Genomic DNA, 26,868 nt, shown 5'->3' on the forward strand with positions numbered 1-26,868 from the left:
TCAGCCTGTGGCTTGTCTTTCCTTTTTCTTAACAGTGTCTCTATAGACCAGAAGTTTATGATTTTAATGAAACCCAGTTTTTTGTTTTTTTGGTCACGTTGTATAGATGCAACACCAACACTTTTGATATTGTATCTAAAACTTCATTGCCAAATCCAAAGTCACCTAGATTTTTCTCCTGTGTTATCTTCTAGAGCTTTTGTAAGTTTGCATTTCACATGTAGGTCTGTGATCCATTTTCAGTTGGTTTTTGTAAAAGATGTAAAGTCTGTGTCTAGATTCACCTTTTCACATGTGAATGTGCACTTGTCCCAGTGCTGTTTGTTGAAAAGACTGTCTTTTCTCAATTGTGTTGCCTTCAGTCCTTTGTCAGAAATCAGTTGACTGTATTTGTGTGTGTTTGGCTTTTGGCTTTGTCCAGCAAAGCCGAGGATGACAGCAGAAAGGATTACTCAAGACTCCGAGCAAGAGGTGAGAGGGAGGCTAGGGGAAGTCTTCCTGCACCCCTCCCAACTCCGCGGCTCCCACATTTATCAGGCATAACTATAGGGAAAACATTGTGCAGTATGCCAGTGGCTGCGGGCAAAAAAAACAAAAACAAAAAACAAAAACAAGAAGAAACAAGACAACAAAAAAACAAGAAAGCAGGCAAAAAAACAACAACATGGCATTCCAAAGACTACAAAAGAGCAGATGCTGAAAGCAAGGTGGAGAATAAGATAAGATACCCCGTTGATAACAGGGTCTAGGGAATTCCCGAGCCCAGGCAGGACCCACCCCCTGTATACAGATTAACTAGATACACGTCTGCTGTTTTCAGCAAGGCCAGAAAGTGCTGTTCTGCTTTGCAATGCATTCCCTTTAATCTCCTTAACCAGGACATAGGTATTTGATTCCCCACATTTGTGGGGGTCTGTTTCTGGGCCTTCCGTTCTGTTCCTTTGATCTATTTGTCTATCCTTATGCCAGTACCACATTGTCTGATTAACGTAGCTTTAAAGTTGGGTACTATTGGTCCTACTCACTTGGTCTCCTTCAGTATTGCCTGGGCCATTCTGAATCTTATGCCTGTTCATATAAACTGTAGAATCAGTTTGTCGATAAGCACAACATAAGTTGCTGGAATTTTTACTGGGATTTCATTGAATCTGTAGGTCAAGTTGGGAAGAGCTGACATCTTGACGGTATTGAGTCTTCCTGTCCATGAACGTGGAATATTTTTCCGTTTATTTAATTCTTTGATTCCTTTCATTAGAGTTTTGTAGTATCCTTCCCATAAATCTGGTATATATTTTGTTAGACGTATAGCTATGTGTCTCATATTTTTTGATGCTGATGTGAATGGTATTATGTTTTTAATTACAAATTCCAGTTTATTGCTGCTTCATTGTTTTTCAAAATATGAAAATATGAATCCATGCTGATTGAAACAAAGTGAAACTGTGCTAAGATGGAAAAAAAAGTAAAAGCTACTTACCCTCCGCCTTCCCCCTCCCCAGCACCCAGCCTTAATGCACAGCCCACACTGTTTAAGACCTTTCTTCTTGCTTAGCCAGCTCGCAAAAGTTACAGGAATGTGGTCAGATATGGATTTTTGTTGATTTTTACCACAGCGGAATCACACCACGTATGTTATTCTGCACCTTCTTTGTAGTGCTTAATAGTTTGTCGTGGCCAAGGCGTTAAGTAGGCAGGGAATGCAGGTTCTACTCCTTCTCTTCTCCGGTTCTTTATGCATGGATGTTTGTGGGCTTTTAAAGGGTTTTTTAATGTTTAGTTATTTATTTTGAGAGAGAGAGAGCGCACACGTGCACACGTGGTACACAGAGGGAGGAGCAGAGAGAGAGGGAGACAGAATTCCAAGCAGGCTCTAAAGTCAGTGCAGGGCCTGACGTGGGGCTTGATCTCATGACTGTGAGGTCATGACCTGAGCCGAAATCAAGAGTTGGACACTTAACTGACTGAGCCACCCAGGTACCCCGCTATGCACGTACCTTTGTACACACAGATCAATTATTCTACAGGAATAAAGTCCTTATTATAAGGGTATGGTACTTTATTACAGTACACATACATATCTTTTGATCTACTCCCATCTCCACCCTTAGGTAACCTGAGTCAGTAACTGTATGCTGAGTGATGGTTAGGATGTGTCAGCTCACTGTCCTGGTTAGACACCAAGTTCTTTAAGTGTAGAAATGACATCATCTTTTACACCTCTCTGGGCTGGGCTGGGTACAGGGCAAAACATTTGCCAGCTGGTAGCCTAGAATTTGGTTTAGTTTCTTTATCTATGAGGGGGTTGTGGTGATAGGACTGTTTCATAAGATGTTTAGAAGCACGGAGAGAGATCATGTGTGTTAGCGGGCCTGGTACATAGTAGGTGCTCAGGAAATGTGAATTCTCACTGAGTTCTCTATTGTGGGTGACTGGGGCAGGAAAGGGGACCTGCCCCCTGCAGTGAGAAGAAGGAACCAGGCTGGGGAAGTCTCCCCTGGTGCGTGATGCCAGCTCTGTGTACTAGGGTGTGGGACCATGACAGCCTGTGGGTGGAGGGGACATCTGGCCCCTGAGGACGCTGCCTGTCCTAAGTGTGCTGTATTTACTCCTCTCTGCTTTCCCAGGACAAGCAGCTGAGGATCTTCGACCCCAGAGCGAAGCCCGGGGCCTCCCAGGTGAGTTGTGTGGGCAGGGGGCTGGGTTGAGGCCCTAGTGGCTCCAACAGGTGCCGCCGGGACAGGCTCTGCCTCTTGGCAGAGATTCTGCCACACCCCACGCCCCTGGCCAAGGCCTTGTGAGTGTGAAGGGGTCACCTGGGAGGTGGGCTCCTGCTGCTGGCAGCTCTTTCCGGGAGGCATATTCTGAGTCCTGGGAGTACCTGGCTTTGATCACAGGGTGCGGTGCAGCCAGGCTGTCCACAGGCATTCAGTGGAGGCATCCTGTGGCTTTAGGAAGCTAATTTCAGAATCCAGCTTCCTCTCCTCCTTTGAGACCCCCATCCCCCCTACCTTTCCTGGCACAGTTGGCAGAAGCCAGCCTCAGAGGAGCCAGAAAGACACAGCTGCCCACCTCATACCTGTCCAGTCTCACAGCTAGTAGACTCTCACTCTGCTCCTTTGGGTCTGTGGGATCTAGGCACTGAGCATGTTTGGTTTGTGTTTGTGATAGTGCTTGGGGTGCATGTGGCCCTTTGAGTGCTGAGCGGGGCTCTGGGTTCTGGGTTCATGCTATAGCCAGTGAGCCACTGGGGAATCATTCATTCATTCATACATTCATTCATTTGACATTGGCTCAGTGTCGGGCACGTGATGAAGGGGGCCTGTCACCTGGGCTATGGGAAGCCATTCAAGTTTTAAGCCGAAAGTGAGGTGAGCAGATTTACATTTAAAAAAAATATTCACTTATTTTTGAGACAGAGCATGCGCACACACAGGGGAGGGACAGAGAGGGGGAGACGGAGGATCTGAAGCAGGCTCCACGCTGACAGCAGAGAGCCCTATGTGGGGTTCGAGCCTACGAACTGTGAGATCATGACCTGAGCCAAAGTCAGACGCTCAACTGACTGAGTGCACCCAGGTGCCCTGCTCAGATTTACATTAAAAAAATTTTTTTCTAGGGGCTCCTGGGTGGCTCAGTAGGTTGAGCGTCTGACCTTGGCTCAGGTCATGATTTCACGGTTCGTGGGTTAGAGCCCCACATCAGGCTCACTGCTGTCAGCCTGCCAGCTCAGAGCCCGCTTCGGATCCTCTGTCCCTCTCTCTCTGGCCCTCCCCCGCCTTACACTCTCCCCCAAATAAATAAATATTAAAAAAGAAAAAATATTTTTTAGAAGTTGAAGAGGCTTCTTTCCTGAGGAAGGTAAAGATCAGGGCCCTGCTGACAGCTCAGGGGAAGAGCTCCACAGCAAAGCCCCAGGCCCATCACAGATACCCTTTCCCCATCCCTAGGACTTGTTCCCTACCAGGGGTAGAGGGCACTTTGTCAGCCTACACCTGACCAGCAGTAGCCAGGGATGACAGGGCTTTCCTCCCCCACCCCCACCCTGCATCCGTAGCACGTGTGTGTGCACACGCACACACGGAATCCCCTTCAGGTAGGCCGTAGCAGCTTTTGGCCCCAGACGGCCCAGTCTGTTCCATTTCTGACTGGCTGAAGACCGGACGGAGGTCCCGTCCTGACAGGTGAGCCAAGCCAGGCAGGAGTGGTTTTAGCCCACTCCCCACTCCACTCCCCAGCGGCCCTGCTTCCCAGGGAAGTTGGCTTATGGTTTGTGGCCCTGTGGCTGGCAGGGCAGCAAAGTCTCAGAGCAGTGCAGGTATGATCAGGGGGCTTCGCTGGAGCTTTCTGTGCTCAGAAAGGGGGGTCCCAGGGCACTGTGCATAGTACCCCTGTTCCTGCCCTGACTGGGCATTGAAGGGCCAGCTCCCCCAGCCTGAACATTTTCTTCCTTCCCTGCCTCCTCCGCCAGCAAAGGGGGGTGGGGGACCATGATGGTGCCGAGGTGGAGACAGAGTGGCTGCCGTCCAAAGGGCTCCAAGTTCCTAGAAGAGGGGGGAGAGGATCTCGTTCTGGAGGAAGCCCCCCTGAATGGGGCTTCTGGGCCAGGGAGACCTGGGAAGAGCGTGGGTGGCTCCTGCCCCCTCGCAGCTGCTGGGCTGGTGCCTGTGCTCTGCCGCTGGTGCACTGGTGCGGGGGCAGTAGGGCCTGGAACGCTGCCCTCCTCATGGCCCTGCCCCCCACTTCCGCCCAGGGCATCTGGCCCACACCTGGCTTCTATTAGGAAAACCGCTGCTGGCGGCCAGGGTCGGTGTGAGCTGAGGGGCCAGCTCAGGGGAGAGGCCTTTGGGGAGCTCCTTCTTTGGAGATCCTCCTTCCCCACTAGAAGGGGGGCTTTGTTGGGGGAGTCACGGGAGGATGCGCTGCCCTCCCTGCCCCGTTGGCTGTCACCGTAGCATGGAGGCTGGTGGGGAGCCCTGGGGGGGTCCACCTCCTACTGCCTCTTTGGGCCCTGTGTGACCTGAGTTTGAGTCAGGGGATGCTTGGGCAGCTGTCTCCTGTTCACATCCCCTACTTCATTTCTAGATTCCATTTATGACCATTTATCATACTCCGGGCCCTTGGCACACACAGTCTTTTTTCACCCTCATGATTGCCCTGTAAAGTTGGCCCATTGGTCATTTCTGTCCCAGGGTCACAGCTGGGTGGCCCAGGCAGGCTCTGTCTGACACCAAAGCCTGTTCACGGTGCCAGAGCCCATTGTGGGGGGGCGGGGGGGGTTGGGTGTGGAGGGGTGGGAGGGTAGGCCCTGAAGCCATGGGCATGCCAGGGAAGTAGCTTGCAGCAAAGCAAGTGTCCAGGGAGTTGTGAGGCTTCAGCACCCTCACCAGGGTTAGGACTGGCCTGGAGTGAGCCCTCTGACCTCTGGCGTGGCCTGGTGGCCCTGTGCCTTTTGTGTGCATCAGGCAGGTCCTGGGGCCAGCATCTGGAACCCAGGACTGAGCCTGGCCGGGAAGGAGAATAGGTGGGTGGTGGGGGTCTTACACCAGAGAAGGTCCCCTGGCCCTGAGGAAGGACCCCAGGAGCCCAGGGCTGCTCCTCCAGCTGCCCTGCCCCACACAGGAAGTGTTGCCATGGTGACAGAGAGGTGGGATTTGGCCGAATGGCGGCTGGAATGCTGCTATGTGCCTGCTCCTGGTGCCCCTGTGCTGGCCAGTCAGCCCCTCCTGTTCTCTCCTTGGGGCCAGGTGTAGGGGAAACACGAGGGGACTATGGGGCTTCTCCCTAAGCAGGATGCCCTGCTGCCTCATCCCCTGTGGCTTGCAGGCTGCCTCATCCCCTGTGGCTTGAATTACCTCCTGCGGTTCCCCTCAGAGCCTCCTGGGACAGTGCTGGGGCTGCAGGGCTCGCAGGCTGCCTGGGGTCCAGCTACAGCCTCCCCCCTGCCCCAGAGAATGACAGTCTGGGGATCTGAGTGAGGGCTCCTCCTCCCTGGTCCCGCTGAGGTCAGGGAAGAAGAACTTGCCATTTCTGAAAATAAAAATTACTGTAGTAATCTGGAGATAGGGATGGAGGGGTGGGTGGCCACCCTTCTCCCGCCCATGGGGCTTCCTGTGGCCCCTGGGCACACAGAGCCAGGTGTGCCCACGGTGGGCACACTGGGTTCTGTCTAAGCTCTTACCTGGTCTCAGCTTCCTTGGTGCCTTCAGTATTCTCAGAGACCAGTGCCCTGCTCAGAGACCGTCACCACCCTGTGGACATCCTGAGTCCCTTCTGGTCCCCGCTCTGCCTTCCAGCTGCTCAACTCTTCTCACCGCAGGTCCCTCTCATGCAGACCTAGAATAGTAACCTGGCCCACGGGAGGCAGGAGGCTCAGGTAGCTGACAGCTGTCTTGCTGGGTGACTGGATGCAGGTGGCTGCTTCTCCCTGAGCCTCTGGTTTCTCCATGTGTGAAATAGGAAGGTGGGAGACGGGCCAAGTTATGTTCCATCCCCAGCCTGTGCCTCTGACGTGCACGCCCTGCAGGCTCAAGGGCGCCCCTCTCTCCCTCGCCCCGTACCCCCTGCATCTTCACTGGCCTCTGCTCTCCCTGGCCCAGACTCTACACAGGTGCCAGTTCCCCTGCCTGGTTCACGCCTTCTGATCCTTCCCGTCTTATCTCCTATGTTACTTTAAAATCTTTTTTTTTTTTTTTTTTTAAGTTTATTTATTTTGAGAGAGTGCGAGAGTATGTGCGCGAGCAGGGGAGGGGCAGAAAGAGAGGGAGAGAAAGAATCCCAAGCAGGCTCCGCACCACCAGTGTGGAGCCTGACGCAGGGCTCAAACCCATGAACTATGAGATCACGATCTGAGCCAAGATCAAGAGTCAGACGCTCAACCAACTGAGCCACCCAGGTGCCCCATCTGTTACCATGTTTTTAAATTTTTTTTTTTTCAACATTTATTTATTTTTGGGACAGAGAGAGACAGAGCATGAACAGGGGAGGGGCAGAGAGAGAGGGAGACACAGAATCGGAAACAGGCTCCAGGCTCTGAGCCATCAGCCCAGAGCCTGACGCGGGGCTCGAACTCACGGACCGCGAGATCGTGACCTGGCTGAAGTCGGACGCTTAACCGACTGCGCCACCCAGGCGCCCCTGTTACCATGTTTTTAAAAAACATGCCTATTGGATGTGTATCAGACACAGCCCTGAGTGTTCGCCAGTGTTGACACTTCCCACAACAGCCCTCCAAAGGAGGACCCAATACAGTGCTCAGTACTCTTTCTACAGTTGAGGAAACAGGCACAGAGATGTTGGGTAATTCATGCTGGGAAGACATGCTTAGTGTGGCCAGGCAGGTTTTCACCCAGGCAGTGACTCCAAAGCTTGTGCCCACAGCCTTCCCTTTGCTCCTTCCTGGCACTTACAACAACGTGTAGTGACATAGGTATTTCTGTTTGGTTCGCCTCTATCTCCCGACTTGTATATTCTGTGAGTTTGGGGACCCTTTCTGTTTTGACCATGTCCCCAGCGCCCAGTGGAGTATGCAGTTTGAACACTCCACTCGTATTATGAAAGAACAAATGAATGAGCAGCCTGGTCTCCCCCATGTGACCATCCACCTGAGAACCAGCCAGCTCCTTGCATGGTACTTGGCCTGGGGAAGCCTCGAATGTCTGTCGAATGAATGAATGATGCATGATGCTTTGCTGGCCATCTGTTTTGCTGCTTACACGGGATATTTGCACACTAATGAGAGGGAGGGCCCATGTGACACTTCTCACCGACTCTGGGGTGTGAGGGCAAGGCTGATCTTGCCCTGGCCCCACAGCCCCCTCGTGTGGAGAGGGGTGTGGGGCCCTGGTTCTCAGGCACCAGCCCCGACTTCCTGTGCTGGCTGCTGGGTGGGAAGGGAGCAGTGAGAAAAGCCCCTTAAACAACACGGGCGTTCCAGGGTCTCCCACGCTGGGGTCCGCCTCCGCAGGCTGGGGAGGGGGCGCTGGGCCAGCTCCTCCCAGGCCACCTCCCTTCTCTCATTCATTCCCAAGGAGATCGTGGGAAGCTTGGAGGAAGCTGGCCACAGTTTGGGGTGAGCTATTTTTGGTAACAGGGTCTTTGGTCTCAGGCTCCAGGGGCCGAGGTGACTGGGAGGGAGCTGTTTGCATTTCCTCTGGCCCCTTCTGCTCCTCCCTGCCTGGGCCCAGGAGACAGGGCTGCCTGGGGTGTGAACTTGCCTCTCCTCCCTGGGCCCAGGAAGCCTTCCTGCTGGCAGCTCCAGCACCGCGGGAGGGCGAGGAGGAGCACTTCTGTGTGTTCTCCGCTCTCCAGGGACCATTCCCTAGAGCCTGGCATCAGGCCCTCTCCCCAGCCCCTGGCACTCAGGAGGCAGCTGGGATGCTTGCTATCCCTTGATCTGTAGTAGGCTGGCTCTTGCATGTAGTGTCATTTGGTGCTCAGACAGCCCTGGGAAGTAGGCAGCCCAGGCAACACGCCCCATTCACAAGTGAGAAAAATGAGGTTCTGAGAGAGCACAGGGGTCCCCAGAGGCTGGGGTTGGTGACCGGCAACTGAGTGCCTCCCAGTCTAGGAACCTGCAAGGACAAGGATGTGCTGCTGGCCTGGCACCGTCACTGTGGCAGGACAGCCCAACAGTCCCCTTTGGAGGAGGGAGACTGAGCCCAAGCTTGGTGACCGGGTGGCCCTCTGGGTGCAGAGCTTTCCTCAGCCAAGGTGAGGCTGGGGTCCATCCTGTAGTGATACAGTCTTCCCTGTCCCCAGCTAGCCTCTTGGGGTCACCATCCTGGCCCTTCCTGCCCTCTGTAGGGCTCTCCGGCAGGTGTCCCCCCTGCAGGAGGACCTGGTGGCTCAGCACCATCTTTTGTGTCCTCCAGAGCACAGAGGCCCACAAGAACAGCAAGGATGGCTGGCTGGTGTGGACGGGCACCCGGGAGCACCTTGTGTCCAGTGGATTCAACCAGGTAGGGCTCCTCCCAGATGGGCGGGGTACCCACACCAAGAGGGTAGGAGTGAAGCCCAGGGGGAGGTGGGGGACGGCTAGCCAGCTCTAGGCTTGTCCATATACGGCCCTGTGTGCAGCTGGGTCTCAGAGCCCCAGGGGACCTCCAGCTGCTGAAAACTGGCAGATTCCATTTGCAATAGCTAAGCCTGACCCTGGGAACCGTGGCAGCCCCCCCCAAGGGACCAGAGTCCATGGAGGGAACCGCCCCTTGTCCCTTGTCACCTAAGGGTTCTTAAAGGGGCCGGACATGCAAACCCAAACCCTCCCTCCCTGCCATGACTCACCCCCCACCGCCACCCTCCAAGCTCTGCTCTGGGGCAGGTGCCCCTGTGTCAAGGCTGTTTCCTCAGGCATTGGGTTCCCGGGGATGGGCCCCTCTGAGCCCCTCTTGGCTCCCTCCCTGCAGATGCGTGAGCGTGAAGTGAAGCTCTGGGACACCCGGCACTTCTCCAGCGCCCTCACCTCCATCACCCTGGACACCTCACCCGGGTAGGAGCAGCTGGCATGTTGGGATGGATCGGTGGGGAGGGTCAAGGGCTAGATGGTGTCCTAAGTCCAGGTCTGTAATGGACACCATTGGGGAGGGTTCCAAATGTGCCCTGGCAAGGCCCCCTGCGGAGTGGAGGGGCCCAGTCCAGCTGGAACAGGCCTCACCTGGTTCAGGTCTTGTCAGTGAGGGGCGGAGCACCAAAGCGGTCACGGTGCCTGAGCTGGGCTGTGGGGTCGCCTGTTGACCCCATCTCATGACCCTAGCCACAGAGTGGGCCCTTGGCCGTGCAGGCCTCAGCCTGAGGGCTCATGTCGGCGTGTTTTGGCATTTGGGGGAAGGACTGTGACCCGGCAGACACATGGGTGGGAGACATGGACATGCCCTTGATTTTGCTGTGGCTGTTTTGGTGATGCCGAGGGTCGAAGAGACCAAAGCTTTGATAGGGTGGACGTGGTGGGGAGGTGGGGGGGACATTCAGGCTGGCAGGCTTGCAGGCTTTATGGAAGCTCCTTAGCCCGGGCCACACGCCTGTCTCTGGTGGTTTTGGGGGGCGAGTGAGGGGGTGGGTGCGCCTGGGTGGCTTGGGACTGCAAGTGCGCCTCATCTTTCCATCCTCGTGGCAGTGTGTGCAGGAGGTTTGTGGGGTGCCGTGGGTCCAGGCCAAGCCAGTTCCATGCACGGGGGCCTAGGCTCACTGTGGCTTAGGCACAGGAGGCTCTCAGAGATGATTGCCTGTCACAGTGAGGAAACAAGGCGTAGGAGAGTGGGGGACCAGTCTGGCTGGGGTAGGAGGAGGCAGGGGCCCGGTTCCCTTTCAGAAACCTCAGCCCTGCTCTCCCATGACTCTTGGAGGGGCTTGCTGCTCCCCAGGCAGAGATCTGTGAAGGTCAGAGCCAGGAGAAGGTCTTGGTCCCTTGGCTATCTATCCAGCCCCTTCCTCTTCCACTCATGACTGGGGAGACTGAGTCACAGAAGGGGGTGGTGACCTGTCCAAGCTCCAGGTGTGGCATGGACGTGTTTGGGAGCGGGGAAGTCTGATGCCATAAGAACTCTTGCCAAGTCACCCCCCACCTGAGAGCTCCCAGGGAAGGGGTAACAGCGGCAGTGACCCTCCACTCCCACCCCCCTCTTAAAACCCAGGAAGAGGCTGGGGAGCTGGTGAGGCCCATTTTGCAGATGGGGAAGGCAAGGCTGAGTGAGATCCAGTGCCTTGGAACCCCACAGTGCAAGGCCTCTTCCTACTCTGGGCCCTGGGGTCCTGGTGACTGCCCCCCTGCGCTGGAAGAATAAGAGCACCCAGGCCCTGAGGCTGCATTGGTATCTTAGCCCCCATGCCTCCCCGGGCCAGATATCTCCTTCCCTACAGGGCTCCCCAGCAGGAGGGAGCTGGACCAGCCAGGAAAAGGGACCCAGCACTAGCCATCAAGTCCTCCTCCACCCACCACTTCCTGCCTTCTAGGCTCCACCCCTGGCTCCTGATGGGTCCCCCTCCCCCGCAGAGCAGCCCCCACCCCTCCCCAGCATTGCCCCTGGAGGAGTTAACGATGCCCAGACCCCACGGTGCCACTGGCCAAGGCTGACCCTGTAATTACAGCGGTTAAGAATAGCTTCGCAGGGCCAGCAAGGCCTGGAATTTCTCAAATCACTCCCAGATGGGTGGCCAGGCCAGTGTCCCGCCCCCTCCTTCCCCCCACTCCTGGCCCCTGCCCTGCCAGGCCACACCCTTGGCAGAGGAGTGGGGACTCTCCGGCCCTCCGTGAAGCTGGTGGACCAGGGTAGTGGTGGCATATGCCCTGCCCCCTCAGGCTCCCTGGAGGGTTAGGCCTGCTGAGTGACTGGGACTGAAGATGTCCAGGGTGTCAAATGTGGGGATAGCCGTGGATTTCCAGTATACCCGCCCTCCTTTCTCCCACTCTCAGTTTCTTTTACAGCTTTTCCATCTCAATCTGAGCAAAGCAGTGTGTGTTCTTATAGGAGCTAGAGGGGGCCAGGGCTCAGGCACTCACCTCTCCCGGTCATCTCCTAGGAAGAGCCCAGGGCCCCCCCGCCTCCCAGGGGCCCCTGTCACAGCCCCCACCATCACGTGTGGAGCATACCTCATCAAGAGTAGGGGAAGAGCAGGACATCAGGGGCCTATGTGTGAAGCCAAGCTCAAGCAGCAGGTCCCTCAGATGTGCCAGGGGCTGTGTTCAGTGCAGGGTGAAGGTGGGAAGGTAGGCAGCAGGGCCTGGCACTGAAGGAGCAGCTCACATTGTAGACTGGGAGATGTAAAAATGCAGCCTGCCTCAGTCCAGTGCTTCTGGATGGCGGAGTGGTCAGCTGTACCCATCGTCAGCCACAGGCAGGTGGGGATGTCTCTCCTTCGGTTACTTCAGAGGCAGCGGAGGCCAGAGAAGTTGATCCTCTGTTGAGAACACCCCAGAAGCCAGGCTGTGCAGGGTGGAGGCTGGGGTTCAGTTTCTGCTGCTTCCCACTGCGGAGCTTCTGCTGTTCACAGTGGCCCTGCCCCTCTCCTGGACGCCCACGTGGCTGGCCACCCCATCCTGGGCCAGGGAGCCCGTGTTGGGATCCTATCCCCGCCTGCGGTGAGCAAGCTGCCAGCTCACCTCTCCCAGGCTGTGGTTCTCTTCTGGAGAGGATTTGCTGGGCATTAGTGGGAGCGTGTGTAGCCCGTATGGCACAGGGCCTGTGGCAGCAAAAACCCAGCAGTCAGAATTGGCATTTCCCTACATCTGTCCCTGGACCCTGCCCCAGAGCCGTGGGCATTGTCCTGGGTAAGGGTTGTATCTTGGCTTGGTCTCCCGCTCTGCCCCTGCCCCCGCCCCACCCCTTCATCCCCTAGCTCCTGATCTGCTGGGATACCCCAAATCCCTTTTTTGGGAGGGCTGGAGTAAGCGTTTAGCCCCTTTCTTTAGGTCCCGCCTCCCCCCCCCCCCCCCCCCCCGCCATCCCACTAGGCCAGGTTTGGCTTTGCAGTGAAAACATTTATTCAGCAGCCATGCTGTGTTCAGCAGCGGCCCGTGGGCCCACAATGGCCCCTTTGACAGGGCTGCCGAGAGGGAGGGCAGGCCTCGCCATACTGCTCCCCTAATGGGACCCAGGCTCACAGGAAATCCACCTGGGCTGCCGCCGCTGCCTCAGGAAGAAGGGGCCCCACCCAGGCTCACTGCCACCATCCTCTGCTGCCCGACACGACCCACCGCCCACCTCCTCCCTTCCCATGCCAGAACCCTCAGCAGCCACTAATTGAATCCAGAGCCTCGCGTGGCTGGGCCTGACTCGGCGCTGACATCAACGCCCTGAGCCACAGGGCCTGCTCCCCAGACCTGACTGGGCTGCGTCCTTCCAGCCAGGGTGAGGCTGGTGAGGCCCAGGGGCCATGACCCACAGAGGAGACACAGGCACGGGGCTTCGGGGAGGCTCGCTCAGCAGTCACAGCACCTCTCTGAGGCCTCAGGGCCCACTTTGCCTCCTGTCCCATGGTCATGGGAGAAGGTGCTGTGTATCCGTCCCTGTTCCCAAGCTTCCAGCACCCAGTCTGGGCCAGAACTGCACTCTACATCCTTGGCCCTGCCCCCACACAGCCTGCGGCTTTCCTGGAAAACACTCCCACTTCCGGGGTTTCTGGAAAGCCTGGGCACATCCCAAATGCAGAGAGTAAAGGGGCATCACAGGGCTACCAGGCCTTCACAAGCCAGGCTCAGACCTTTTGTCCTGTCCCTGGGCCACCTGCCCCAAACAGCCCTGGCTGGGTCCCTTCACAATCACCAGAGGATTCCTGCCTTTCAGGATCCATGCTGCCCCTCCAAGGTGCCTTTCTGCAGCTGGAACAGGAGGCCGGGAGCAAGCTTTCCCAGCCCGAGCCCATGCGGAAGGGCATCAGGACTGCAGGCAGGGCTGGGCTGTGTGTTGTGCCAGGCCCCGGACACAGGCTCCTGCTGCAGTAGGCGCACTCCCTCCGCAGAGGAAGGTAGGCGGTGAACTGCCTGTCAGGCCCTTCCCTGAGGAGGAGCCCTTGCAGACCCTCTCTGTCTTTCGGTCTTTATCTGCTACGAGCCCTCCCCAGCTTCACAGGGGCAGTACAGTTCCTGCTGGCTGACCACTGGGCCTGGGCAAGGTAAGGCTGCCCTCATGTTCCTCTTCTTCAAGGTTAGGAGCTGCCCAGCTCCCGTCTGGCTCCGGCCTGCATCCCAGTCTCAACAAGAGACTGAATCAGGCACCCCAGCTGAGGCTGGGCAGACACAGCCCAGGGCAGGATCCTGGGAGGGCAGGCCACCCTGGCATAGTCCTCAGCGGCAGCCCTCCCACCCTGGGGGTTCTGGCCTCCCGCTTACCTCCACACCCACCCAGGTACCCTGGGCCATGCCAGAGAAACACACTCATTTCATCTTTTATTTTTTTACAAAAGGCCTTCATATCATTGTTTGTCTTACAAAAACCAAAGTCCTTGTCTCTGAGTTTGAAAAACATTTTCCCAGAATAAGTGGGAAAGAATCTCTTATAAATATATTTTTAAAAACCAAAGCAAAACATGTTCCTAAGCGTCTGTCTTTCCAGTTTCTTTTGTTCCTTTGCTCCTTGGGGCCGAGGCTGGGCCACATGCCCCATCCCCAGCCTTTCTCTCCCTCTGCTGTCTTTCTGGGGGCTTCCTTCACTGGCCCCCAGGATCTCCTGGGAGGGGGGCCTGGCAGCCCTGGGCCTGTGTTACCAGCACACGGCAGGGCCCGCCCCACCCTTCCCCAGGGAAGGTGCATGTTGCAGAGAACCGGGCAGATGCCGTCCTCGTAGGCACTCAGGCATAGCGCCACCTTAGAGGTGGTCACCTGCGTCCCAGGATCTCACAGATGAGGAGACTGAGGGGCCGGATCTTGCTGTGGTCACACAGCCCTCACCTTGATGTGTCCTCTTTGTAGGGATCCGAGAACTTCCTTGGTCTGGCAGCAGGAGGGTGCTGGCGGGTCCAGCAGGGCTGAGAGCCTGGCCTGGCAGCCTGTCGCTTCGGGGCTTAGATGTAGGGCTTAGTGGGGAGGGGCCCCTGGGGGCTGGCCCCCGGGTAGCCCATGAGCGGCACCTCACACTCTGGCCCACTGGGTGGAGCTTCCCCACCGCCCTCAGTCGCCTTGGGGCCTGGCTCCAAGGGGGCCTTCACCCCCTCCAGCTCCAGGGGCCCAGTCCCTGGCCCCACCTGTCCTTTGCCGTGAGTGGCAGCCGCTGCCGTCCGTCCCCGCCGCACACAGTAGGCTGCCCCCACGGCAGCCAGTGCGGCCAGGAGCACTGCAGCCAGGGCGGGAGCAATGAGGAGCGGCAGGTTGCCCTCCCGGGCCTGGGTGACAGGGGCATGGTTGGAGCGGACGGCTGGGGGTGTGCGGGCCTCCCCACAGGCCTCTTCGCCCTCGGGCACCCGCCCGGCCCCCAGAAGCCTGACGCAGATGGAGTAGGTGGCGTTGGGCCGCAGCTGGGTGACTGTGTACTCAGCAAGCGAAGCAGGCAGCCGCAGCGTCACCGGCCGCTTGTCGGGGCCTGACAGGTTACGGTAAGTGAGGCGGAGGCTCCTGAGCTGCGCGGTGCTGCCCTGCAGGTAGCGCTGCAGCCCCACGCGCAGGGAGGTGGGGCTCGCTGGCTCGATGCCAAGGGGAAGGGGCTGTGGCGGCTCCGGTGTGGCCGGGGCAGGGCTGGGCTGGGGCCCCTGCCTCACCCGGCTCTCACAGTAGAGGCCCGTGAAGAGCTCAGGGCACAGGCACTCCAGGTGGCCGTGCACTCCCAGGTGACAGGTGCCCCCGTTGAGGCAGATGGACGCTGGGCAGTCCTGGGGCCTCGGGGGAGCTCCCAGAGTGGGTGGGGCGGCAGGCGGCAGGCTGGGGGCCTCCGTGGCAGGCTGCGTGGGGCTGAGCCAGGTGGGAGCTGGACTGGAAGGTGAGAGAGTTGGCCCCCAAGCCATGGGCTTTGTGGTGGGTGCCGTGGCCGTGGTGGTGGTGGCTGGGCAGCCAAAGTCAGCATATTCAAGGTCTAGGAGCAGCCGGCCAGCGTTCTTGGGTGGGAAGTGGCAGCGTGTCTCCTCCGGGCTGGCCAGTGCCACGCGGCTCTCCCGCACCCAAGGGCCAAACCAGCTCAGGGGACACACGCAGTTGAAGGGGTTGCGGGCGGCCGCCAGGAGCCGCAGGCGGGGGAAGAGGGTAGAGAGCTCGTGTGGGAGCGCCTGCAGGCTCAGGTTGCTCAGGTCCAGCTCTTGCAGGGCCACCAGGCCGGCCAGGCTCTCGGGCCGCAGCTGGGCAATGCGGGTGTTACCGGCCAGCCGCAGGCGCGTCAGCCCCCGGAGGCCCCGGATGGCCGGCGGGACTCGCTCCAGCTGGTTGTCGGACACATCCAGGTCGTGGAGGTTGCGTAAGCGGCCAAAGAGCCCCTCGTCCAGCCGCCGCAGTCCCAGGCCGGCCAGCCTCAGTGCCTCCACGTTGGCAGTGTCCAAGGTGCCAGGCTCCAGGGCCGGGAGGCTGTTGTGACTGAGGTCGAGCAGCAGCAGGCGCGGCAGGTGCAACGGGGGCAGGGCCCGCAGCTCGTTGTCCTGCAGCTTGAGCTCCAGGAGGCTGTCTAGTGTGTCAAAGGCTCCGGGCTGGATGTGGCGGATGCGGTTCTTGCCCAGGTAGAGGCGCTCTAGGCGCCGCAGGCCGCGGAAGGTCTCGTTGGTGATCTCGCGCAGCCTGTTGGCAGTCAGGTCCAGGTTGCTGAGGTTGGCGAGTGGTTGGAAGACCCCGCCGGGCAGGCTGGCGAGCTGGTTCTGTGACAGGTCTAGGAGCTGCAGCCCTGGCAGGCTGGCAAAGCTGCCTGCATCGAGTGTGGTGATGCCGTTCTCGAAGACGTAAAGGCTTGCCGTGTCAGGGGGCACGTCCCGGGGCACTGTGGTTCCCTGGCGGGCGGCACAGAAGACCGTCTGCGGCTGGTTGCACTGGCAGCCTGTCGGGCAGCACTGCACTCCGGGGACTGGGGCCAGCAGCAGCAGCAGCAGTGGCGGCAGCATTGGGGGCAGAGGGATTCTGGGGTACATCTTCTGGGTCCTGGGAGCAGAGAAGTGGTAGAGACAGGAGACCATGAGTCAGGGACCCAGGGGAGAGCCACGCCAGGAAGGACCAAGAAGGGAATTCCCAGCCCCCTTCGTCACTCCCTGCCCCCAAATCTGACAGCACACAGTAGTTATGAGTCAGGTCCCCAGTGCCCCGGCCTCGTTCCTGCCCCGGCCCCATCAGTCTCTCACTGAGTGACTTTGAGCAGTCACATGACTTCGTTAGGCTATCAGTTGCTACTTCCTGCGCTGTCACCAGGGTTTAGTGGGCTGATGTGCGCACAGGGAGGCTGGCCCCCAAACACTCAGTGATCATGAAAATCCCCTTCTCCTTAACCCCAGCCCTCTTGCCTCTGCGGCTCAGGGAGAACACGTGGTCAGAAAGCATCAGGCTCTGTGCCCTCCCTGCAGTTCCAGCCCCACCCCTCCTCCCCCCCTCGCCTCTGCTGAGGTGGACAGGCCAGGAGGGAGCGTGGTGGGTCCTAGAGCGGCAGCCCCTCCCCACAGCGTCTGGGAGAGAAGGGGCGGGCAGCCAGCGCGTAAGCAGAGAAGCTGACTGCCCCGCGCCGCTGGCCCCTGCCGCCACGCTCTGCGTCCTCCAAGTGAGAGAGACTGCGGCGGGAAGACTTCACACGGAAACTATGGGATCGGTGTTTTTCCACTTATGAAGTCAGACCTGCCCCATATGGGAGCTGAGGGCCCGCCAGGACTTGGCCAGGGTGGGGGACGCTCCTAGGGGAGGGGGCAGAGGAGGGCCTAAGCTCTTGGCAGGTGTCCCCTGGTCTTCAGATCTCTCATCTCTGAGGTGTGATGACAGATCTAGAGGTGGGGGTCCTGGCCTCCCCAGACTGACCCGGGGCAGGTGGAGGGACACTGGTTGCGGGGTGGCCCCAGAAGCAGGGCTGGGCCTAGAAACATTCTGCAGATTGGTTTGTCTGCTGTTTCTTGGGGTGTGCTCTGGCCAGAGCACTGAGAATGAGGAGCGGCAGGCAGCTCTTCCCCTTGTTGGCACACTGAGCATTTATGGTCCCCTCGCGTGGCACCCCCAGCAGCCACAGCAGGTGGAAACTATTCTCATTGCTCCCAGATGGCAGGAGAGAGGGGGGCTCCAGGAGGTGCAGTGATTTGCCGTCCCACTGCCGGGAAATCTGAGCCGGAGCCCAGGTCCTTAACCACGTCCAGGTGCAGCTAGGCCAGCAGTCCATGATGGTCCTGCCCTCCTGATGTGGGGCCCAGTCCTGCCCGGGGCGGGGTGGGGGGGTGCTCCCTCTGCTGTTCTGGGCCCCAGCTCGTAGTTGGAACTGCTCAAGACAGAATGGGGCCACAGCACGGGCCCCCCTTCACTCAGGCTCCTGTGAGGAGCCCAGGGGCCACCCTAGCAGCAGTCCCCACTCTCTGGGCCCCTAGAGTCCCTGAGAGGCCAGCACTCCTCCCCTCCAGGCGCCTTCTGCTCACACAAGGGCCTTTTGTGCTGGGCCTCAGCCTCCCCTTCCCCCATGCCTGCCAGCCATCAGGCCATGGCAGGTAACGTGCCCCCCACCCCAATCCAGCCTGTGTTCTGCCCCGCTGCCCTCCGTCGGGCTCCTCCCCCAGGAACATGGGCTCCAGCAATGTGAGGCAGAAGAGGGGGGGCAGGTGGTCCCAGGACAGACTAGACAAGTCACTGGGGAGACCAGCTCTAGGTAAAGGCCTGCTACCCAGGTTGGGCCCGCCTAGGCCCGGCCTGCCTGCAGGGTCCCCTGTGCCAGGGAAGAGGGGCCATCGGCCTCTGCCCCCCTAGTTAACACCGATGACCACCTTTCACAGGCCAGCCAGGGAGGCCTTCCTCAACCTCCAGCTGGTGCCCCTTCCCTGGCTGTCTAAGGTCCTGGCTCTACCATCCCCACCCCGAGGGGAGGCCCTGCCTGCTCCCGTGTGTCCCAGAGCATGCCTAGCTCACCTTTGCCAAGTGAGTGCTGGGGCAGGGCCTCGTGCTGAACCTCAGATGACACTTGGACCAGAACCTGGAAGGCTTTGTGCCCCTGCTGGCCCTGCTGGCACCGTCCCGAGGGGGCTGCGTGCACCGCACCCAGCCTCCTCCCCGGAGTGGACCCGTTCCACCCTCACTGACTCAGAAGGCAGTGGGTGTGGCCTGGCCTCCAGATGTGGGCTGTGTGCGACCCCCACCCCCCACATCCACGTGTGGGGTGAGCCGCTTCCCCCTGAATCAGCCCTCCCCGTGGGGCCGGCAGGGTCAGGAAGGGAGCAGCCAGGCTCCAGGATGGGAGGGGACCCTACACGTGGCCACCCCTGTGGCTTCAGCTCCCTCTGGGTTTTGTATAAGGTCGTAGTTAAGAGCTCATGCTCCAGTCAGGCAACCTGGGCCAGGGGCATCCCAGCCATGAGGCCATAGACTGCGTTTTTCTCTCAGAGCCTCTGTTTCTCCGCTGTCTGCCCAGGTGTTTCAGGCAGCACCTCCTACGACTGGAAGCGCTTAAACACAGAGCAGCCGGGCGTGGCCCCTGGGGGCCTGGGGTGCATGCTGGAGGGTGTTCCCCAGTCTACACGGAGGAGGCATCAGCCTGGGCTCTGGGCTTCACTCCAGAGTCTGTTGGCCCTTTAATCAATAAAGTCATCACGGGGGAGGGAGGCAAAGACGCTCGCTGTAGGTCCGTCTAGCCATAGAGCGGCAATCTGGCCGAGTTGGTGGGGAGCAGGGGCTGGGTCACAAGAGCAATCGGCATCTTGGGCTGGGAAGACCCCAGCAGGCAGCAGCTAGGATGTAGAGCGCTGCTCCACCTGCCCAGTGAGGAGTCAGCATGGGGGCTTTGGGAAATGGGAAGGTGGGTGCTGGTGGCTCTGGGGGCTCCGCCGTGGGCTGTCCTGGCACCAAGAGGAGACCACAGAGTCCCCAGAAGGGACCCAGAAGGTGAAGACTGAACATGGAGGGGGTGGGCAGTAGAGCTACAGGAGATAGAGACCTGAGTGTAGGCCCAAGTTCAGCCCCTAAGTAGCTTCCCAAGTCCCTGTTCACTTCTGGGCCTCATTTTCACCCCAGCCCTGCCTCACTCTCTGGAGTTGTTCTGAGCACCCAGAGTTGTAGTTGTGTGTTGTTCTGTTTGTTTTTAAATGGGGAAGTTCTTTTAACAAGTTCTGGGAGTGATTCTGCCTGTCTGGGCTCGTTCTGGTGTGTGTGTGCTTTGGGGGTGGGGTCTCTCATGGGAGGTCACGGCTTTCCTGGCCATTACAATTCCAGCAGCTCTGAAGGACCAGGGGCCTGGGCTTTGATATCTGATCTGCTGACCCAAGGCAGGGAGGTAGGACCTTTCCCTCTGCAGAGGGTGAGGGGAGACTTTTGGAGGCAGCCCTGAGGCTTTGGGGGGTGGGGTGGGAGGAGGGCAAAGGGTCCAGGTCTCTTCTCTTAAACCTGGACTCTGCAGACTTGCCTTGACCTGGCCCCACCGTGGTGTGATGGAAAGAGGCAGGAAACAGAGGCCCAGGCTCTTGCTGCTGGCCTTGCCGCCCTCCAAGGGACAGTTGCTGGGATGGGGCTTTAAGGTCCCACTGTCCGCAGTCCCAGCCTGGCTGTATGAGAGCCTGGCCATGGCCCTTTACTTCCCTTCCCATCTGTGAAGGCGGGGAGTAGGGAGGGGTCCTGGTTATAGCGCCTCATTGTCAGGGCTGTTTAGTTTGTTCTTGGAGCGCATGCTAAGTGCTCAGTAAACATTTGTTATTGAAGGTGTTACCCATAAAACCTGAGCCCTGCCTTCTGCACATACAGGGTGAGGATGCCATGGTGTGAGGGGGGTTTTGTGCCACTTTCAGCACAGACAGGAGGTCCCTTGGGTCCAGGGGAGGCTTCCATGCAGAGGCTGCCCTCTGTCCTCCACCCTTGGGTGTGGGAGAGTAGGAATTGGAGAAAGCCGACTGATGAGGGGTGTATTTAGTTCTGGCAGTGGGTGGGGGAATGAGGTGACCTTTGGCCAGCCCCCCTTCAGCCTATGACCTGGAGGTGGGGAAAGGGAGCAGAGGGAGGAGCTCTCAAAGGGATCCTGGTGCCCCCACCCACCTGTGAGTGTAGGGGACACCTGGAGGCACCCACTCACACACAGGCACTGTGTCAGGCAGGGACTGGTGAGTGGGTGGAACCCAGGCATTTGTGTGACCACATCAGACCTTAGGCTGCTCATCTCACTGCTCCTGGGGAAGGCCACAAGGGTGGTGAGGGAATAGGGTTGGACAGATGAACAGATGAGGCCAGCACAGCCCCTTCCTGTGCCAGACACTGCAGAGTGGGCGCAGGGGTCAGGTGCTGCAGGTCTGACCCTGAGACCCTGAGACTCTGGGCCTCTGGCTCCCAGTGCTTCCCGCCCCCCCCCCCCCAGGCTAAGTACTGCTGGCCAGGCCTGGCAGCAGCCCAGCCCAGGAGTCTGCCAACCCCCCAGGCAGGCGGGGACCATGCCGGCGGCCAGGACGGCTGGCTCCGGTTTCGCTGACGTGTCTGAGGAGGCTCAGAGCCTGGGCTGGGTCCGCCTATCTCCCCATCCCTGGGGCACAGCAAAGCCGAGAGGTCAGAATCTCTGTCCTAGGCCCTCAGGGGAAGGGGCTGAGGTGGGGCTGGGGGCCTTAGTCAGACCCTGTGATGAAGCTGGGAGTCCGTACTAGTCTCCGCCTCTCTGCCTTACTCTGTGTACCTCCCCAGCCAGCTCTGCTCATTCTACAGATGAGGCCCAGACACCACTTCATGACCCCATCCAGTTTCCTTCCCTTTCTGGGTTTCTGATTCCCACCTATAACCCAGAGGTTTCTCAATCCCAGCTGCACATGAGAATCATCTGGGAAGCTTTGGAAAGTTCCTGATGCCCTCTGCCACCACCACTACCACCCCTACCCCTAACCTGGGGCAATTAAATGAGAACTTCTGGGATAAGGCCCCAGCAGAGTTGTGTAGGAGAGGCTCCTTGGGTGAGTCGCCCCTACAGACATTGGGCAGAAGGTTGCAAAGGGGGACAGTCTGGATGTCAGTCTTCTCTCCCTGTCTGGGGAGGGGTGTGGATCCCCAACAAATGTGGCAGGTGTGGCTGGCTGGCAGCGCTAGAAGAGCAGGAGCTGGGCCCTCCTCCCCACTGCCCCCACTCCTTCAAGGCAGGAGCTGCCTGGCCCCAAGTGGCTGCCTTCTTTGGCACCATGGATGACTTGGCAGCTACCAGACCTGTCAGCCCAGGGCTGGGAGACCAGTGACTAAAGCCATTCTGCTCAAGTGGGCCCTCAGGGCGGCGAGATATGTCATTTCAGTCAGGAGAGGTGCCACTCTGTTGGGAGACGACACCTGCTGCCCCAGAAGCTATTTGGTGGCTGCAGCCCAACTAGAAATGGGCCAGTCCAGATGCTACCATCCGCACACGCAGGTGTGATGCCACGGGGGCTGGGCCCAGTCAGATGCAGGGCTGCCTTGCTGCCCTGTCCCCACCCAGGGCCAAGCATTCATCAAGGAAGGCCCTAACCCTGCAATTAACCCTGAATTTGCCAGAGGAAGACCTTAGTCACCAAGGGAGGTCACCAGCCCAAGCCAGCTGGGCCCAGGTTGTCTGGGGCCTAGGCAGGGACTGAGAAGTAAGTGGCCCTAGAGGGGTCTTGCCCTTCTCATTTGCCGTGCCCAGGGTACTCAGTTTCCCTGTGGCAGAAATGGCCTTTTCTGGGGTCCACGAGTGGCTCAGGGGAGCCACAACCCGGTCTCCTGTGCCTGGGTCTCTCAATTCTTACTGCTGCCCGTCCAGGCCCAGGGCCAGTAGGGGCCCCAGTGACTGCCCCAGCCCCAGCCCCTTCTCAATGCAAGCCAGTTCTCTCCTCCCTCTTTAATTAAATCTCTCAGGCAGCCGCAGAAGAATGTCAGAGCCTTATTGCATTCCCCTGGAGGAGACTGGTTGGGGGACCATCCCCAACCTGGAGAACTGGCCCCTTGCCTGCCTCTACCCTCCAAAACCAAGGTGGCTCAAGGAAGCCTGCTTCAGCCTCCTCATACCCAGAGAGGCTGGAATGAGGAAAAGTGGGGGAGGCTTGAGGGCCTGGCCGGCCAGGCGGACCAGCCAGCTGAGGGAAAGCAATCCGGCTGACTCTGGAATGTGGAAACCGATAAAAGGAAGAAGGCTGAGCCCCTGTCCGCCTGTGGTGCACTCAGACTCCCGCAGCACCCTTGCCCGCCCCCAAACACAGCCCTGTTCAGTCACGCGCGCGCAGACACATGCCCACGCCAGACACACGCCCATTGGGCTGTGCTCTGACACACACACACACACACACACACACACCCTCCCCCTTCTCCAAGAAATCTTGCAAATTCCACAGCAGTGAGGGGAGCTGGTTTTCTTGGCAGTGCAGAGCCTTGGGCTCCCTGGCTCAGGGAGGGACTCTTAAGGGGAGCTGAGGGGGGCTTATAGGAGGGGTCACTAACCGGGTTAGGTGGCACTGTTGCCCTTTCCAAGAGCTCAGGGCCTGCCAATGGTCAGGGATGCTTCTGTGGGACAGACTCACCCTAGCCTTCTCTCTGGTCCCCAAGGGGGCTGGCTGGCTGGCCTGCTGAGGTGGGAGCTGCCTCCTGGGCCCACCTGAGACACCATTTTCCTTTTCCCAGGAGCTACCCAGCTCAGGGATGGGGTTCACTTATAAGACCCCATGGGGACTCAACTACCTTTACATGGGACTTGTTCCAGCCCCCCCCCCCCCCCCACCAAGGCATTAGTAGGGGTGTCAGGAATGGGAGTCAAGAGACTGTGGACCCGTCTCCTGCCCAGGGCATCTCCATGCCTGCCGGAGGAGGCTTCCTAAGGAGAGCATGGGTCTGGCTTTTTGTGTTCAATCCCTCCTCCCCCATTTTCAGAGTGTGGAGAAAGCAAATGCCCTGGGACAGCAACCCCCCACTGACCCCATCTGACCCTCTGGACCCACAGGTCCCAGGGTAGCTGTTTCAGTCTGCAACTGGGGGAGGTGGGGACAGGCAGTGCCCAGGCCCCCAGCCTGGCACGTGTGTGCTCATCCCCCCTCCCTGGGCCAGATAATGGTCTGGAGGGAATCCAGCTGGGCTGCTCATTACCAGAGCCCTCTTCCTGCCTCTGACACTCTGTTTACAGAAGCTCTGGGGGCTGAGTCCCCTGGGAGAAGACAGCCAGCCCAGGGGACTGCTCTCCCATCCCCCCACCCGCCTGCTTTATCCCTTTTGGGCCTTGCCAACAGCTGGGCCCATGCTGGACTTCGCTACCCTCTGAGTCAGTTCAAATGGACCGCACTTGGAGGGCACCCACCTAGCTACCCTTCTGTGCTCCCAACACTCAAAGTCCAGCTGACTGGGAAGGAACCTTTAAATTTTAGTACAGTTACCCAGCCCCAGAAGCTTTAGGCCTGGAGAAGAGGGCTCTGCGTCCTGGTGCCTCTTCCAGAACCTCACCTGCCCTTGCCAAAAGGCAAGCGGGGGGGACACTGGGACCCTCAGGGCCATTTCCTCCTTCCCACCTTTCAGACTCCACCCCTGGGCCCCAGCAGGAGAGGCAGTCAGTGACCCTGGTGTGGTAATCTTTAACGAATGGGGGCAAGGCAGAATGGTTGGCACCAATTGCCTGGCCTGCCAGTGACCACAGGGGACCTCAGCAGCCCTCAGGCCCCAGAGCTGCCAGCCCAGGGACACAAAGGACTAAGCTGGCTCCAGGCCATTGGGTTCATAGCCCAAGCAGAGCCCTGTCCATGGCAGAGGCAGAGACAGAACACCCTAATATCTGGAAAATGAAGGGCCCGAGCCAGCCAAGGTCTGTCCCTCGTGCCCCATGGGGCGTCAAATACCTCGTAGCCACCCCCGACTCCTCCTCAGGGTTGCATGCCTATTGGCCCCCTGCTCTGCCCTGGGTGACAAGGGTCCTCAATACCCAGGCGGCCGATCTGCCCAGATCTGCACAGGGGCACGGAGGGCTCCAGGCCCAGAACCAGAGTGTCCCACTCCAGGAGGTAAAAGTAACCCAAGACTATGGCTTGGCTATCCCCTCAAAGGGGTTTGATTCATAAAACTGGTCATGCCGGAGGGCCCAGCCGTGGGAGGAGGAAGCGAGGGAGGGGGTGTTTATTTTGTCTGCTCGCAGCCCTGCCGGCTACTGGCCCGTGAGCCTTGTGCGCGCGCGCGGGTGCGCGCGCGGCCGTGGGGTTGTCCGGGACTACAGGAGGAGGGGTCGACTCGGGCGCGGGCAGGGGGTGCACGGGGCCCGCCCGCCCTGCGCCCGGGTGATCTTGCGGGGCTGGGATCCAGGTGTCGGTCCTGAGTGCGTGTGCGCGCGATAGGGGGGGTTCGCGCGCGTGATCGGCGCGTTGCACAGTCCGCCCCCTAGCGCCCCCCCCGTCTCCGCCCGCAGCGCCCCAGCCCGGCAGACACTCACCGGGCGGCGGCGGCAGCGGGAGCCGGGCGGGGTGGGCCGGACGGCCTGGAAGCGTCCTTGGTTCCAGGGTCCCGAGGCAGCAGCGTCGGTGTCTCCCCGCCCGGGGTTTGGGCTGCGGAGTCGGCTGGCTAGGAGGCGGGTCGCTCTTTAAGGGCCGGGGGCGGGGCCGCTCCCCATGGGGCGGGGCGGGGCGGGGCCGACAGAGACCCGCCTCCTCTCTCCGCTGAAGGGGTCGTTCCGCCGGGCGACCTAATACTCCACCTCCTGACCGAGGGAGTCCCGCGCTCCAGTCTGGTCTGCCACTAGTTCGCCATACAACCCTGGGCGGGCCCCTGTTTTTCGTGTGAAAAAGAAGAGAATATCGAGGCCAAGAGTCCCAAACCCGGATGCCTGTGACACAACAGGCAGGTGATATAAGGGTAATACAAACTTGAGGAGCTGACCCCAGAGTTTGTGGGGACCTGGAGAGGCCGGAGTGGGTGGGTGAGGGTTGGTGTAAGGGCCCTCTGACCCCTATGACCTGCCCCAGTCTGTGAGAGTTGCAGGCTTTTCAAGAGAAACTGGGAATCTGTTTTTTGGTTTTTTTCTTGTTGGTTTTTTTGTTTTGTTTTGTTTTGTTTTTGGTTTTTTTTTTTTGTTTTTTTTTTTTTAGGTGTTAAATACAATCTCTAATGCCAAATCTGAGTTCGGGGGTGCTTTTAGCCATGAGGGCTTTCAGGGAGGTGAGCATCCCTGGACCCCATTCTCCACATTTTAGATGAAGGGACTGAGACACAGGAAGGGAAGTGACCGTCTGCCCAAGGCCCCACTTTTACCATTGTGCTGGACGGGGTGGGATGAACTGGGAGGTTGGGCCTCACACTCAGTGAGTGGGGCCTGGGTGCAGCTGATGGTGGCCCTTGACAGGCAGGAGGGGTGGGTGCCAGGGACTGGACTAGTCCAGAAAAACTCCCTGCCTTGGAGTATTCCAGGAAAATTCTCTGCCCTCTTGCTCCATGTTTGTGGTCAGAATCATGCCTCAGAGCCTTTGGGGACCAGCTCAGCTGCCAGCTTCCAGAAGGCCTTGGGGTACCCGCCATCCCCTCCAGCCTGTCCTGTATTGCATGCTTGTCTTGGTATGGAGATGTGGGGCATGACTTGTGAACCTCTGCTCCTGGGCCAGTGCTGGATCTCTGGTGTGTTTCATTTGGCTCGTTTGGGACTTTTTAAAACTTTGAAGCCATTGCCAACATTGAAAAATCCGGTGGTTTCACATCAAAACGGGACTTCCCAGCTTGCCCTTCAGTAGGAACTCTGGGCCAGGGCTGAGGAGTAGCTGCCCCCTCTGATGGAAGCCGAGGCTCACTGGCCACCCCCGTCCCCACAACTCCCAGGTGTCTTCCACCAGGAGCACCCCACCCGCTCACATTCCTGAAGCATTTGAGTTTGCAGTGGGTACTGTGTGGCTTCAGTGAGATGGCCCTGTGTTCCCTAGAGCCCTCAGGAGGGTCCACAGATGCCCCTGGGGGGTGGTGCTGCAACCTAACCCTCCCTAAGGAACAGGACTTTGTGACAGGCCCCCAAGCTTCTCACCTCCCTGTCCGGTTGTTGCTGATGGAGAGAGCCCACACACCTGCCTAAAGGGTGCATCCCTTACCCCAGTGCTGGGCCTGGGCTTACACATGCCATGCTACTACTCACGCAGAGGTTCACAGGCAGCTTCCAGGGGACCCCCTCCCCAGTTTTTCCATTCTCCCCTCATATGGCATCAAGGTACCCCTCCCCTTGCCCCGCTTAGAACCTGGTTCTAAGGGAGTGTGGGGCTAGGCTTGGTCCAAGGGGGTCTCGGCTGCCCAGCCTGGGTGACATGGGCAGATCCAGGAGATCTGGACCACTTTGGACCAGTGGTGATGCCAGGATATCTAGGTTGGTGGGTCTGAAGGGGAGAGATGCG

At 59.0% G+C, this 26,868-nt stretch overlaps 2 protein-coding genes across 3 annotated transcripts in view; one reads left to right on the plus strand and one right to left on the minus strand.

Annotated features, from left to right (window-relative positions):
- CORO7 (coronin 7) overlaps window positions 1–26,868 on the plus strand; it is a 57,753-nt gene that overhangs the window by 20,103 nt on the left and 10,782 nt on the right. Inside the window, exons 7-9 of the mRNA XM_086692149.1 lie at window positions 2,625–2,675; window positions 8,871–8,957; window positions 9,405–9,487. Coding sequence (XP_086548275.1) covers window positions 2,625–2,675; window positions 8,871–8,957; window positions 9,405–9,487 — 221 coding nt within the window. The remainder of the gene's footprint in view (window positions 1–2,624; window positions 2,676–8,870; window positions 8,958–9,404; window positions 9,488–26,868) is intronic.
- On the minus strand, window positions 1,578–25,072 carry VASN (vasorin). Of its 2 annotated transcripts, XR_015245469.1 has the most exons (5): window positions 24,936–25,072; window positions 14,381–16,537; window positions 11,585–12,174; window positions 6,179–6,346; window positions 1,578–4,541 (listed from the first exon to the last, which is right to left on the minus strand). XR_015245469.1 is itself a non-coding variant. In XM_086692169.1 (2 exons), exon 2 carries the CDS (start codon window positions 16,525–16,527, stop codon window positions 14,494–14,496), a length of 2,034 nt encoding a protein of 677 aa, XP_086548295.1. In that variant the 5' UTR covers window positions 16,528–16,537; window positions 24,936–25,072; the 3' UTR covers window positions 13,867–14,493. The 2 variants fall into 2 exon arrangements, 1 of the variants encoding a protein (XP_086548295.1); XM_086692169.1 differs by lacking the exons at window positions 1,578–4,541; window positions 6,179–6,346; window positions 11,585–12,174 and having other exon boundaries at window positions 13,867–16,537.

This window comes from Puma concolor, chromosome E3 (assembly GCF_028749965.1).
Source record: "Puma concolor isolate L17-30 chromosome E3, mPumCon1.1.hap2, whole genome shotgun sequence".
NCBI classification, from domain to species: Eukaryota; Metazoa; Chordata; class Mammalia; order Carnivora; family Felidae; genus Puma; species Puma concolor.

Coding starts and splice junctions, on each gene's coding strand:
- VASN (XM_086692169.1), bottom strand. CDS start 16,527: ATGTACCCCAGAATCCCTCTGCCCCCAATGCTGCCGCCACTGCTGCTG.